This window comes from Rhincodon typus, chromosome 2, assembly GCF_021869965.1.
Source record: "Rhincodon typus isolate 14 chromosome 2, sRhiTyp1.1, whole genome shotgun sequence".
Classification (NCBI taxonomy): Eukaryota; Metazoa; Chordata; class Chondrichthyes; order Orectolobiformes; family Rhincodontidae; genus Rhincodon; species Rhincodon typus.
In genome coordinates this window covers 31,170,516-31,183,622 of record NC_063333.1, presented here as the reverse complement: position 1 = coordinate 31,183,622, position 13,107 = coordinate 31,170,516, and the positions used below count along the sequence as shown (strand labels likewise).

Sequence of the window (13,107 nt, the reverse complement as noted above, 5' to 3'; positions counted from 1 at the left end):
CCCTCAAGAATAGATTATGGAATGTATAAAGGAGAAGCCTTGAAATTGTATGCAGAGGTGAGCATACTTGCAGATAGATGTATAGCTAAAATATTTCCAACTGTTTGCCTTAACTCTCCCTTACGAAGGGTGTTTTTTTTTCTCTTTGCTGGACAATTCCATCAACTCCAAGCCTGCTGAGAATTGTAAAATCAGAGCTTAGACTTCCCAGGATATCAGATCAATGTCAATATTTGTATAAGGCAAATTTTCCGTTTAGGAATTTGACTGCATGAAATTTGGAATAATCGTGTAGAGCCAATAAGATCATACTTTAGCCTAGGTGTTCTACATTGTAATTTGTTTGATTTGATTTATTATTGTCACATGTACCTAGGTACAGAGAAAAGTTTTTTTTGTTTTGCATGCAGTACAGGCAGATCATACCATATGAAGTACATTAGGGTAATAGAACACAGCAAAGAATACAATGTTGCAACTGCAGAGCTGTATTGATACCATTTAAGTGACTGGCAGTTTATCTCCAAGAATGTCACTTGTAATGTGTCATTCTTGAGCATAAAATTCAGTAAGTAGAGTTTGATTCTCATGCTATTGTACTTGGGCAGTTCTCTTGCAGAAATTTAGGTTCAGTCCTTTAAAGACAGAACCTTGAATTAGGTCATATGTTCTCTTGACTAACTTTACAGATCGATGTTTTACATGCCTCCTTGATTTTTCCACCATTTAATAAATATAAAATCTTAGTAGAAAGGTCACTTCAGTGATCAGGTTTATGAAAGCGACATGAAACATGTCATTTTGGCATTATTGCTATTTCCAAATCAAAAGTTGAATTGAGGTCCTATTTGTGGAGCAGAGTATCAATCTTGTGTTGTCATGTAATATTGATGGATTGTTTCATTAATGGAACTGCTGTCCTTCACAGGAGAGATCAGCCTTTTCTGAGACAGTCAGTCACAATGGCACAGAGGGGCTTTTAGATTCATGTCATCCCTCTGTAGAGCAGTCCAATCAGTGCTATTCCCTTTCAATCCATGTAGCCTTGCATGTTTCTTCTGTAAACTTGTTCTCCACTTTTTCCTTTTCAAATTATTGATTGTCTCTAGTTCCACCAACTTTGCAAGGCTATAAATTCCTATACATGTTTTAGCCGGATATGAAAAATCCCATGAACATAGAACATAGAACAGTACAGTACAGGTCCTTCGGCCCACGATGTTGTGCCGAACTTTTACCCGAAACCTAAGGTCTATCTAACCTCCACCGCTACCTTATACTAGCATCCATATGCCTATCTAATAGCCGCTTAAATGCCCCAATGAGGCCAACTCCACTACCATCTCCGGCAATGCATTCCACGCTACCACTCTGAGTAAAGAACCTACCTCTGACCTCTCCCTGATATCTACCTCCACTCACTTTAAAACTACGTCCCCTTGTAAAAGCTACCTCCACCCTAGGAAAAAGTCTCTGGCTGTCTACTCTATCTATACCTCTGATCATTTCGTACACCTCTATCGAGTCACCTCTCATCCTTCGTCTTTCTGAAGAGAAAAGCCCTAGCGCTCTCAACCTTTCCTCGTAAGACCTTCCCTCCATTCCAGGCAACATCCTGGTAAATCTCCTCTGCACCTCTTCTTCCAACGCTTCCACATCTTTCTTGTAATGAGGCGACCAGAACTGGACACAGTACTCCAGATGTGGCCGACCAAGGCTTTTGTATAGCTGGAGCATAACTTCACGGCTCTCGAACTCAATCCCTCTATTAATGAAAGCTAACACACCATACGCCTTCTTAACAACTCTATCCACCTGGGTGGCAGCTTTCAGGGAACTGTGAACATGAACCCCAAGATCCCTCTGCTCCTCCACACTGCCAAGAATCTTTCCGTTAGCCCTGTATTCTGCTTTCAAGTTTGTCGTTCCAAAATGAATCACCTCACACTTTTCAGGGTTAAACTCCATCTGCCACTTCTCAGCCCAGCTCTGCATCCTGTCAATGTCCCTTTGTAACCTAGAACAGCCCTCTGCACTGTCCACAACATGACCCATCTTCGTATCACCCGCGAACTTGCTAGTCCACCTTTCCACTCCGTTATCCAAATCATTTACAAAAATCACAAATAGAAGAGGACCCAGAACAGATCCTTGTGGTAGACCACTCGTAACTGAGCATGACATTTTGAAGAGGGACTAAAGTTCAAACCAAATTTACTCCTTCAAATAATACCATTAAAATTAGACACAAAAACAGAAAATGATTGTTAATCTAAGTCAGTCCGGTTTGATTGGTAGCGCACGCTCCTGAGTCATGGGTTAATGCCTTCATGACACATTTTAGGACTTGAGGGAAAAATTAAAGACTGACACTCCAGTTCAGAACTTGAAGTGCTATATTTTTGGAGGTGCCAATTTTTGGAATGAGATGTTAAAATGAGGTCCCTTTTGCCCCTTCAGGAGGATATAAAATACACCATGACGTTATGTCCAGAAAGCGCTGGGGTGTTATCTCCAATGTCAATATTATCTGTCAGTCAAGATCATAAAACACAATTTCTGGTCTTGGGAGCTTGGAACTATGAAGGTTGCCTGCCACGTTTTCAAAAGTACTTAACTGATTGTGAAGTACTTTGAGTCCAGTGGTTGAGGATATAAATGTGCCATATGAATAGTTATTTCTGAGTGGGGAGAGAATGTGGAAAATAATGACTTTTTTTAACCAAATGTAGTTTTTAACTGCAAAATCAAGCATGAAATGCATTAAGCATTTCAGAAGTATATAATAATTTTTACCAGCATTGGATCCCGTTAAAACTGAACATATTTAATTGTCAAGTCAACCAAACAAATTATTATATGTTATAATACTAGGTCTATGATAGTTTTGGTCAGAAAAGATTACAAGAATGGTTCTGGTGTGAGAGGTTTCAGGTAGTTAGATAGGAAAAGCTGGTCCTGTTTTTCTTAGAAATTTGAGAGGAAATTTAACGGAGGTGTTGTAAGGATGAGGAATAAAACAGTCTTAGTCCCTGCGACCTACTCACAACAAACGTGAGGGGAGACAGTCAAGGTGATTAGCAAAATTTGCTTTTGATAAGGTGCCGCACAACAGGTATAATACACAAGGTTATGATCACATGGGGTCAGAGTAATTTACTAACTTGGAAAAGGATTGCCTAACTAACAAGACAATTGGGATAAATCGGTATACTAGTGGGGTGCTGCAGGGCCTAGTCCTTGGGCCCCAACTATTTACAATCTATATTCATGACTTGGATGCGAAGGTAGAAAACACTATAGCCAAATTTGCAGATGACACTAAGATAGGTGGGAAAGTAAGTTGCAATGAAGAAATAAGAAAATTTACAGATGGATATGAATAGGTTACTTGAAAAGACCAACATTTGGCAGATAAAGTTTAACATGGATAAGTGTGAGGCTATCCATTTTAGTTGGAAGAATAGAGGGGCAACTTGTCTAAATGGAGAGGAACTTCACAGTCCTTCAGTGAAGAGGTCTGGGTGACCTTGTGCATGAATCGCAAAAAACTGCTATGCAGCAGGTGGTAATGAAGGCAAGTGGAATTTTGACATTTATTTCTCAAGGAATACAGTATAAAAGTAAGGAAGTGTTGCTGCAAGTGTAAAAGATATTAGTGAGATTACGCCTAGAAAACTGCATACAATTCTGGTCCCCTTACCTGGGGAGGGATGTAGTTTATATTGGAGGCAGTTCAGAAGTTAACTAGCTGAATTCCAGAGATGAGGGGGTTGTCTCGTACATAGAGATAGACAGTATAGGTGTATACTGCTCAAGAGTTTAGAAGAATAAAAGTAGATATAGTTGTGGTAATAACATGTTAAAGGGGTTAACGTAGAAATGACTTTTCCTTGTGGGTAAATCTGGAACAAGAGGTACTGGTTTTAGGTTAAGGGGTCATGGATTTAAAACAGATGAGAAATTAGTTGATTCAAAGGATCATAAATCTGTGGATTTCACTGCCCAGAGTGCTGTGGATACTGGGATATTAAGTAAATTTAAGAAGCTAATAGATTTTTAATTAGTAATGGATTGAAGGGTTATGGAGAGTGGGCAGGAAAGCGAGTTTGAGGCCAAGATGAGATCAGCCATGATTGTGTCACGTGGTGGCACAGGCTCGAGGGGCTGAATTACCTACTACTCCTAGTTGTTGCATCCTAAAAGAGCCAGTGTCAGCTTTGAAAGTGGGTGGATACAAGTGGTTAGGATCCAAAATGCACTATCTGATTGTGTGGTGGTGGTGATGAAATTGGGACTTATAAAAGGAATTGAATTAGAACAAGAACAAAGACTAATACAGTGCAGGAACAGGCCCTTTGGCCCTCTAAGCCTCCACTGCCAGATTTTGCCATTCCGTACTAAAACTGTCTTCACTTATAGGATCTGTATCCCTCTATTCTCTTCCTATTCATGTACTTGTCCAGGTGCTTCTTGAATGCTGCTATTGTGCCTGCTTCCACCACCACCTCTGGCAATGCGTTCCAGGCACTCACCACCCTTTGTGTGAAAAAAACGTGCCTCACACATCTTTTGTAAACTTGCCCATCCTCGCACCTTGAACTTGTGTCTCCTAGAAATTGACCCCTCCATACTGGGGAAAAAGCCTCATACTTTCACCCTATGCATACCATTCACAGTCTTATAAACTGCTACCAGGTTGCCCCTCGACCTTCTGTGTTCCAATGAAAACAAACCCGGTCTAGCTAACCTTCCTTCACTGCTAAAACCAGCCCCCCCCACAGAGAACATCTTGGTAAACCTTTTCTGTACCCTCTCCAAAGCATCAACATCCTTCTGTAGTGTAGTGACCAGAACCGTAGGCAATATTCCATGTGTGGTCTAACTAAGGTTCTTTAAAGCTGCAGCATAACTTATTTATCCTTGTCGTTAATGCCCCTTCCAATGAAGGCAAGCATGCCAAAGCCTTTTTTTACTACCTTATCAACTTGTGCTGCCACCTTCAGTGAGCTGTGGACCTGCACACCCAGATCCCTCTGCATGTCAATACTCCTAAGGGGTTCTGCCATTCATTGTATAATTTCCACCTGTACTTGACTTTCCAAATTGCATCACCTCACATTTGTCCAGATCAAACTCCATCTGCCATTTTTCTGCCCGTGCCTCCAACTGATCTATAACCTGCTGTGTCCTCTGACAATCCTCCTCAGTAACCACAACTCCACCAATCTTTGTATCATCTGCAAACTTACTAATTAAACCAGCTATGTTTTACTCCAAATTGTTTGTGTAGATCACAAACAGCAGAAGTCCCAGCACTGATCCCTATGGAACACCACTAGTCACAGCCCTCCATTCTGAAAAGCATCCTTCCACTCCTACCCTCGGTCTTCTGTGACTAAGCCAGTTCTGTTTCCATCTTGCCAGCTTACCCCGATACCATGTGACTTCACCTTTTGTCCCAGACTGTCGTGAGGGACCTAGTCAGAGACTTTACTGAAGTCCGTGCAGACAACAACAACCCTTTTTCCCTCATCAATCATCTTGATCACCTCCTCAAAAAAACTTGATCAAGTTAGTGAGGCACGACCTCCCCTGCCCAAAACCACGTTGTCTATTGCTAATAAGTCCATTTGCTTGTAAATGCAGATTACTTGAAGAGAAAATTTACAGGGTTTTGAGAAAAAGATGAGGAAGTGCGATCAAGCTTAGTTCTCAAAGAGCTTGCATAAGCTTAATTGTCCAAATAGCCTCCTCTGTGCTCTTTGTATTCATTCAGGGGACCTGGGTGTTAATGGGTGGGCCAGCATTTATTGCCCATCTCTAATTGTCTGTGAGACAGTCCTGGTGTGCTGCTGTCTTGAACCGTTGCTGTCCATTTGGTAACCAATTAATACTTACGCTGGGTCTTTCTCCCCCACCCACCCCCGTTGTACATTTGGTCATGCACTTGTGATCTCTCCAGTAGTGGAAAATGCAAAGTTATCAGGCTAAAATTTCAATATTATTTACAAGCATTTAGATTACACAGAAGTAAGATACTGCAATCCATTTGTGAAAATGACCAAGATTGATTCAATTTCTAAGAGCTAATTTCTAGAAGCTGCAGGGCACCTTTCTCTCAGTATAGTAAATTGTAAAATTTCCAATCGTGATGTATAAAAGGATTGTGACAAATATTCCTGCCTGTCTCCTACAGATATAGGCAAAGCTGATCTGAGGTTTAGGCAGATAGCTTACAGAATACATTTCTTTATTCAGAGTTGATGCAGAAACTTTTGAATCAAACCAAATGAGAGACATAAAAGATGTAAAATGGACTTGTCACATTCTAATGAACTACATCAAATAGTACTTCAGAGCAGAGCCCATTTCAAATGAATCTGCCATTAGGAGATTGAATACATCTGTAAGCTTGGGTTCTTCTGGTGCCTATTGCCAAGAGAAACCATTGCACCATCTGAATCAGAATCGATGATGAGATGCATGAACCCATCTATTAATAATTAGCTTGAGTTCAAACACTGTGGAAATTTCTACTGACCTGCACATCAAGGCTACAATATGAACAGAAAGTGCTGGAAAAACTGAGTCATATACGACTTGAAATGTTCATTCTATTTCCGTCTCCATAGATTCTGCCAATCATTTCAGATCTCCAGCATCTGCAGGATTTTGCTTTTGTGACATTAGAGTGACCTTTTCTAGGAGAGATTGCTGGCTGAAGCACATTTTTAATTTTTGGGTTTTGTCTGAAAAATGTCTTGAGAGAATGAACATTTTATGACCTGAAGTTGTAAGGGAGTTGTGTATAACAAAGAATATATGATTTAGGTCACTGTCTTCTTTTTCTTCCCTCTCTAGGAGAAAAGCCATATGAATGCCCTAACTGCAAGAAACGGTTTTCCCACTCTGGCTCTTACAGTTCACACATCAGTAGTAAGAAGTGCATTGGTCTTATATCACTTAATGGTAGAGCACGTTCAGGAATCAAGACACCTCTAGGCACTTCTCCATCCCTTTCACCATCAACTAATAGCCCTGCTAGAACACAACTCCGTCATAAGCTAGAAAACAATAAGCCTTTACAAGAACAGCCTACCGTAAACCAAATCAAAACTGAGCCTGTGGATTATGAGTACAAAACTATGGTTGTGACCTCTGGTATCAACTGTGCAAGCTCTTTCCAAAATGGAGGGTTAAGTGGCAATAATCCTCTCCAGGTCACAACTTCACCTCAGAGTGTGGTTCAGGCTGTTGTATTGCCAACTGTAGGCCTTGTCTCTCCTATTAGCATAAATTTAAGTGACATTCAGAATGTTCTTAAAGTTGCAGTATTGGAAAATAATCATGTCACTCTCCCTTCCAAAGACCCAGGAACAGTCTCTTCTGCATCAGTTCAACAAAACAGTCATTCCCTTATTTCATCAATCAGTCTTCCCTTGATTGATCAAGATGGAACAACCAAAATCATCATCAACTACAGCTTAGAGCCAAGTCAACTCCAAGCTGTGCCTCAAAATTTGAAAAAGGAGATTCCTAACCTAGCAGACAATTGTACAAATGAAAAGCCGCCAGAAGACCTCACAGTCAAAACTGAGAAAATGGAGACCAGTGTTGAAGGAGTTGGTAATACATGTCTGCTTTGTAATGAATGCCCTGGTGGACTAAATGCACTTCATGAACTAAAGCACTATCAACTTAAAACTGAATCTCATTCAGGAGAAAATAATAAGATCTCTGGAGCTTCTGTATCAACAGAAGAGAACACCTCTTCAGATCAAGAGCCATTGAAGAATCTGTTGTCACTTCTTAAGGCATATTATGCATTGAATGCAGAACCAACATCAGAAGAATTAGCAAAAATTTCGGTTGCTGTAAACCTACCATTAGAAAAAGTAAAAAAGTGGTTTGAGAAAATGCAAACAGGTCAGATTCCAGTCCAGCCATCTTGTCCTTCCTCTCCCACACCAAGCAACAAGGAGGTCAAACCAAATCTTCTTGTCAGTCATACAGATTCTTCACCTGCTTGTGATTTACAAGGCAACAGTGCAAATTCAGAAGCTCTCGATAAGATCACTGAATCTCAAACTACAAGTACACCACTTAATGTGATGGCAGATCCTTCAAGGAGTAATACTCCCTCCCCATCACCTCTAAATCTCTCTTCTGCATCTTCAAGAAATTCACAAAGCTATCTTAACACACCCGATAGCAACCAAGAGGATTTACAGTTGGAACCTCTTGATCTGTCACTTCCAAGGCAGCAAAAAGAGGGACTTGAAAGACCCACAATTACCAGTGTTTACCACAGCAGTGTTCATTATGTTCAAGAGGAGCCCTTAAACCTATCTTGTTTAAAAAAAGAACAAATAGAAAATGATGATAATCCTGAAGTAAACTCAAGTGCCAAACCTATAAATATTGCAATCCCTACAAATACAACTCAATTACCCACAATTGTTGCCATTTCAAGCCAAAACAATGTTCCATGTCTCAGAGCCTTAGCTACAATAAAGCAGGCCAGCTTCATTCCACAGGTGGCCTACACATATAAAACAACAAATTCAAATGGATCTGAATCACAACAGAAACCAATTCAAACCAATGGAAATCATGCAGTAAGTATACCATTATTACAGATCTTTTACGAATTATCTGGTATTTAAATAGATTTTTCAAAAGAAAGTAGATGGATAGTTCACGAAGTTTCTTTCTATTTTGTAAAGCTGAACATAGTTTTTACCAAATTTCAGAATTGTTATGATGCAGAAGAAAGCGATATGGCCCATCATGTCTACACTGGCATTTTAGTTTCATGTCAGTTTCTTGCCTTTTCCCCATAACCCATTACATTGTTTCTCCTTTTAATGTTGGATCTCTTGGATGCCTGAATTGAACCGGACTCCTCCACCCTTCCATGCAGTGCGTTCTAATGTCTGTGTGAAAGTTTTTATTCACCTCTTATTTGCTTCTTTTGCAAAATACTTAAACTGTAACAAAAAACAGAAGTTGCTGGAAAAGCTCAGCAGGTCTGGCAGCATCTGTGAAGAAAAGAAATAGTTAATGTTTTGGGTCCGGTGATCCTTCCTCAGAACTGGTTCTTGTAACTATCTTCTGCATTCTGTCCAATGTATTCACATCCATCCTGCAGTGTGGCACTGAGAACTGTACAGTACATTTCAACTGAAGTCTAACAAGTGCCTTATTCAAGTTCATCATAAGTTCCCTGCTGTTGTACTCCATGCTCCTGTTTTTAAGGCTAAGACACTGTTTCATTAACTGCAATGATTTGCCACCTTTACTGATCTTTGTATGTATACACCCTGGTCTCTGCTTCTGCACACCCTAGAATAGTGCCCTTTCCGCTGTGTCACCGTCTTTTTTGTACCAAAGAGCTTCACATCCTACTTCCCTGTATTGAACTTCATCTGCCACGTATCTGCCCACACCATCAATGTCTTTTTGAACTTTTATGCTGTGCTCATCACCGTTTATAATTCCTTCAAGTTTTGTCATCCACAGACTCTGAAATTGTCCTCTGCACATCAAGATCTAGATAATTTTGTATGTATCAGGAAAAGCATGGGTCCCAATATCAGTACCTGAAGAACTCCACTGCAAACACCTTCTAGCCTAAAAATATCAATTAACTGTTACTGTCTGTTTACCATATTGCTGCCAATTTTGCGTCTATGTTGTCACTGCCCCTTTTATGCTATGACCTATAACTTTCCTCTCAAATCTGTTGGAAGTCAGTGTACACTGTTGGAAAAACCCATCTGGTTCGCTAATGTCCTTTAGGGAAGGAAACTGCCATTCTTGCCTGGTCTGGTCTACGTGTGACTCCAGACCCACAGCAATGTGGTTGACTCTCAACTGCCCTCTGGGCAACTGGAACAGGCAATAAATGCTGCCTGAAAGCAACACCCTCCTCCTCTGAACAAGTAAAGAAAAACACCACCAAGATCCTTCTCCTCATTGACCCTTTCTATTACCTCTTCAAAAACATCAGCTATTTAGGCGCTATTTTCCCTGAAGAAATCATGTTGACCCTTCCAAATCGATCCATTTCTCCTATTAATTCTAACCTAAAGTTGTTTTCAAAAGTTACCCACCACCAATGTTAAATTGGCAGATCTGTAAATTGCTGGGCCAATCCTTATCATTTTTGAACAAGGGCAAAATGTTTGCAATTCTCTGGCACCACGTCTGAATCCAGGGAAGATTGAAAAGTAATTGCCAGTGCCTCTGCAAATTCCATTCTTGCTACCTTCAGGTTCTTGGATGCATCTCATCCAATTCCAGTGCGTTATCAACTTCAGTACTGGCAGCTTATCCAGTATGATCCTTTGTATCAATAGTCAGTTTTAAACTCTTCTAGTGACTGACTTTCTTTCTCTGTCTCCATGGCCTGGGCAGCGTCAGCATTATAGGTAGAGACAGATGCAAGGTATTCACTTAACACTTCAGCCATGCAATTACCCTCTAAGCATCAATCTCGTTTCGATCCCTAATCAGCCCTGCTCTTTTTTTTTTTAAACCACCTTTTTACTGTTGATGTGTTTAGAGAAGATTTTGTGATTTCCTTTTATGCTGAATTCCAGTAGTTTTCATTATCCTTCTTCGCTTCTCATATTTGTATTTTTTTAACCACCCTTCCTAAACCTTCTGTCTTCAGCGTGGTTCTCAACTGTATTTTCTAACTGACACCTGCAAGAAGCACTTTCTATTTCCTTTATCATTGTGATCTCTCTGTTTACTTGTCCTGCCTTTCCATTTTGAGGAAATATACCTTAATTGTGCCTAAACCAAATCCTCTTTGAAGGTTAGCCCATTTGTTCAGCCACTGTTCTTCCCACCAATCTTTGGTTCCAGTCTATCCAGCCCAGTTGAATTTTGCTCTTCGCTAGTTAATTATTCTTTACTCTGGATTAACCAGTTTAATTTTTTACCTTAATCCAAATCTTATATAATGATCACTGTCCCGAAATGTTCCCTGACAATCACTTGATCTATTTGACCCACCTCATTCCCAAGAAGTAGGCCTGGCAGTGGTTTCTTTCTTGTTGGACTGGACATCCTGCTGTAGAAAAGACTCCAGAACTCAATCTAGGATTACTAGTCAATTGCTGTCTCTTGCACTGTATTTATCCCAGTAAATATTCTATTTCTCTAATATTCAGACAATCATTGTTGCCCATTAGAACTACTGTATAATGTTGAGATCTCTCATTTCTTTGCAGATTTGTTTCTCAATATCCTTTCCACTAGCTACTGAGCAATGTTATTGCACTACTCTTAATCTTGAGCTCTAGCCAAATCAATTCTGCTCTTACACCCTCTGAAATATCTTCTTTCTCAAGTGCTTCAATGCTCTCCTTAACCAAGAACGCCACCCATCCCCCTTTCTATACTTTCCTTTTTTTCTAAACACCTTGTAACTAAGTATATTCAAAATCCAGATATGCCCTTCCTTAAGATAGAACTTCATTATCACCACAAGATCTAGTCCCACTGGACAATCTTTGAATGTAACCCCTCAATCTTATTAATTATACCCCCAATATTCACATACATGCAGTGTATGTTTGATTTAGGCTTCATTACATTTTCCCCTTACTCGACTCAATGGATAAACTTAACAGTTCTCTATTCTAGTACTTCCTGCCTCTCCCAGCATTTGTGCACCCTGATATTACTTTAATATTCTATCCTGGTTCCCACATCCCTGCTGAGCAACTTTAAACCATCCCTAACAGCATTAGCAAAACGCCTCGTAAGGAACCCAATCTAGGCCCTGTTCAGATGTAACCTGTCTGGCTCGTACAAGTGCCATTCTCCCCCATAGCTATCCCAGCAGTCTAAAACCTTCCCTCCTGCAGTATTTTTCCAGCCGCTCATTTATCTATTTTCCTATTTCTGTACTCAGTTGCACAAGGCACTCGGAGTCACCTAGAGATTATTACCTTCAAGGTCTTGCTTGCTAATTTTTGACTGTACTCTCTCTAAATTCCAGTCCCTCTTTCTACTTGTCATTTGTACCAATATGTCCTACACCTGCTGACTTTACCCTTCTGCAGAATAATGTCTGCTCCCAGCCATTCTGCGATATCCTTGATGCTAGCACCAAACCATCCTGAAGTTACCTTGATGACTGGAGAACCGCCGACCTGTTCTGTTAACTACAGAATCCCCTATTGGTTCTGCCCTTTAACCCACTCCCACCCCCACCAACTTCTCTACAGCTGCACTACCAATGGTGCCACAGGCATCAGTATTGCTGCATTCATTCAAGAATCCATCACCACCTTCATTTTAAGCTTTGAATGACTAGGTCAGGAGAAGCATCCACAGCTTCCCACATGCCACAGGATGGCCATTCTACTCGGATGTAGGCCTCAGCCCATTGGGTCTGCTCTGTCATTTGGTGAGATCACAGCTGGTTTGATAATCCTTAATTCTACTTTCCTGCTTTTCCTCCCCCATAACTCTTGATTCCTTTATTCATTAAAGTCTGGTCTATCTCAACCTTCAATATACTTAATGACCCAGCCTTAACAGTCTTCAGTAGTGAAGAAATTCCTCTTCATCTGTGTTTTACATGTGCAACCCCTTTTTCTGAGATTATGCCCTAGATACTACCACGTGGAGAAACAACATTTCCACATCTACGCTGTCAAGTCCTCTAAGAATTCTGTGTTTCAATAAGTTTGCCTCTTAGTCTTCTGCATTCTAACAACTACAGGTCCAATTTACTTAGCCTGTCCTCACAAGACAGTCCCTGCTTACCTAGTATCAACCAAGTTAACCTTCTCTGGATTGCCTCCAATGCCAATATATTTTTGCTTTGATAAGGGGCCCCAAAATTTTTCACACTTCCAGCTGTCTGCACTGTAATACCTTAAATAATGTTAAGTTACTTAGTATCTTTAATGATTTTAACTTTACTCTTGTACTATTGACTAAGAATTTGAGATTAGTAGAAATTCTTTGCTCTTCCTCCTAAGTCAACTGTCTCCTATGCCTATAAGCTTTTTATTCCCCATACTAACTTTGCATTTCACGTTTCTTTTGTGTGCGTCCGTCCCTGCGTCCCTCCCTCCG

At 40.4% G+C, this 13,107-nt stretch overlaps 1 protein-coding gene across 1 annotated transcript in view; it reads left to right on the top strand.

The window, feature by feature from the left end:
- The window catches only part of LOC109916422 (zinc finger E-box-binding homeobox 1), a 175,246-nt gene that overhangs the window by 161,567 nt on the left and 572 nt on the right, over positions 1–13,107 (top strand). Inside the window, exon 7 of the mRNA XM_048606728.1 lies at positions 6,865–8,621. Coding sequence (XP_048462685.1) covers positions 6,865–8,621 — 1,757 coding nt within the window. The remainder of the gene's footprint in view (positions 1–6,864; positions 8,622–13,107) is intronic.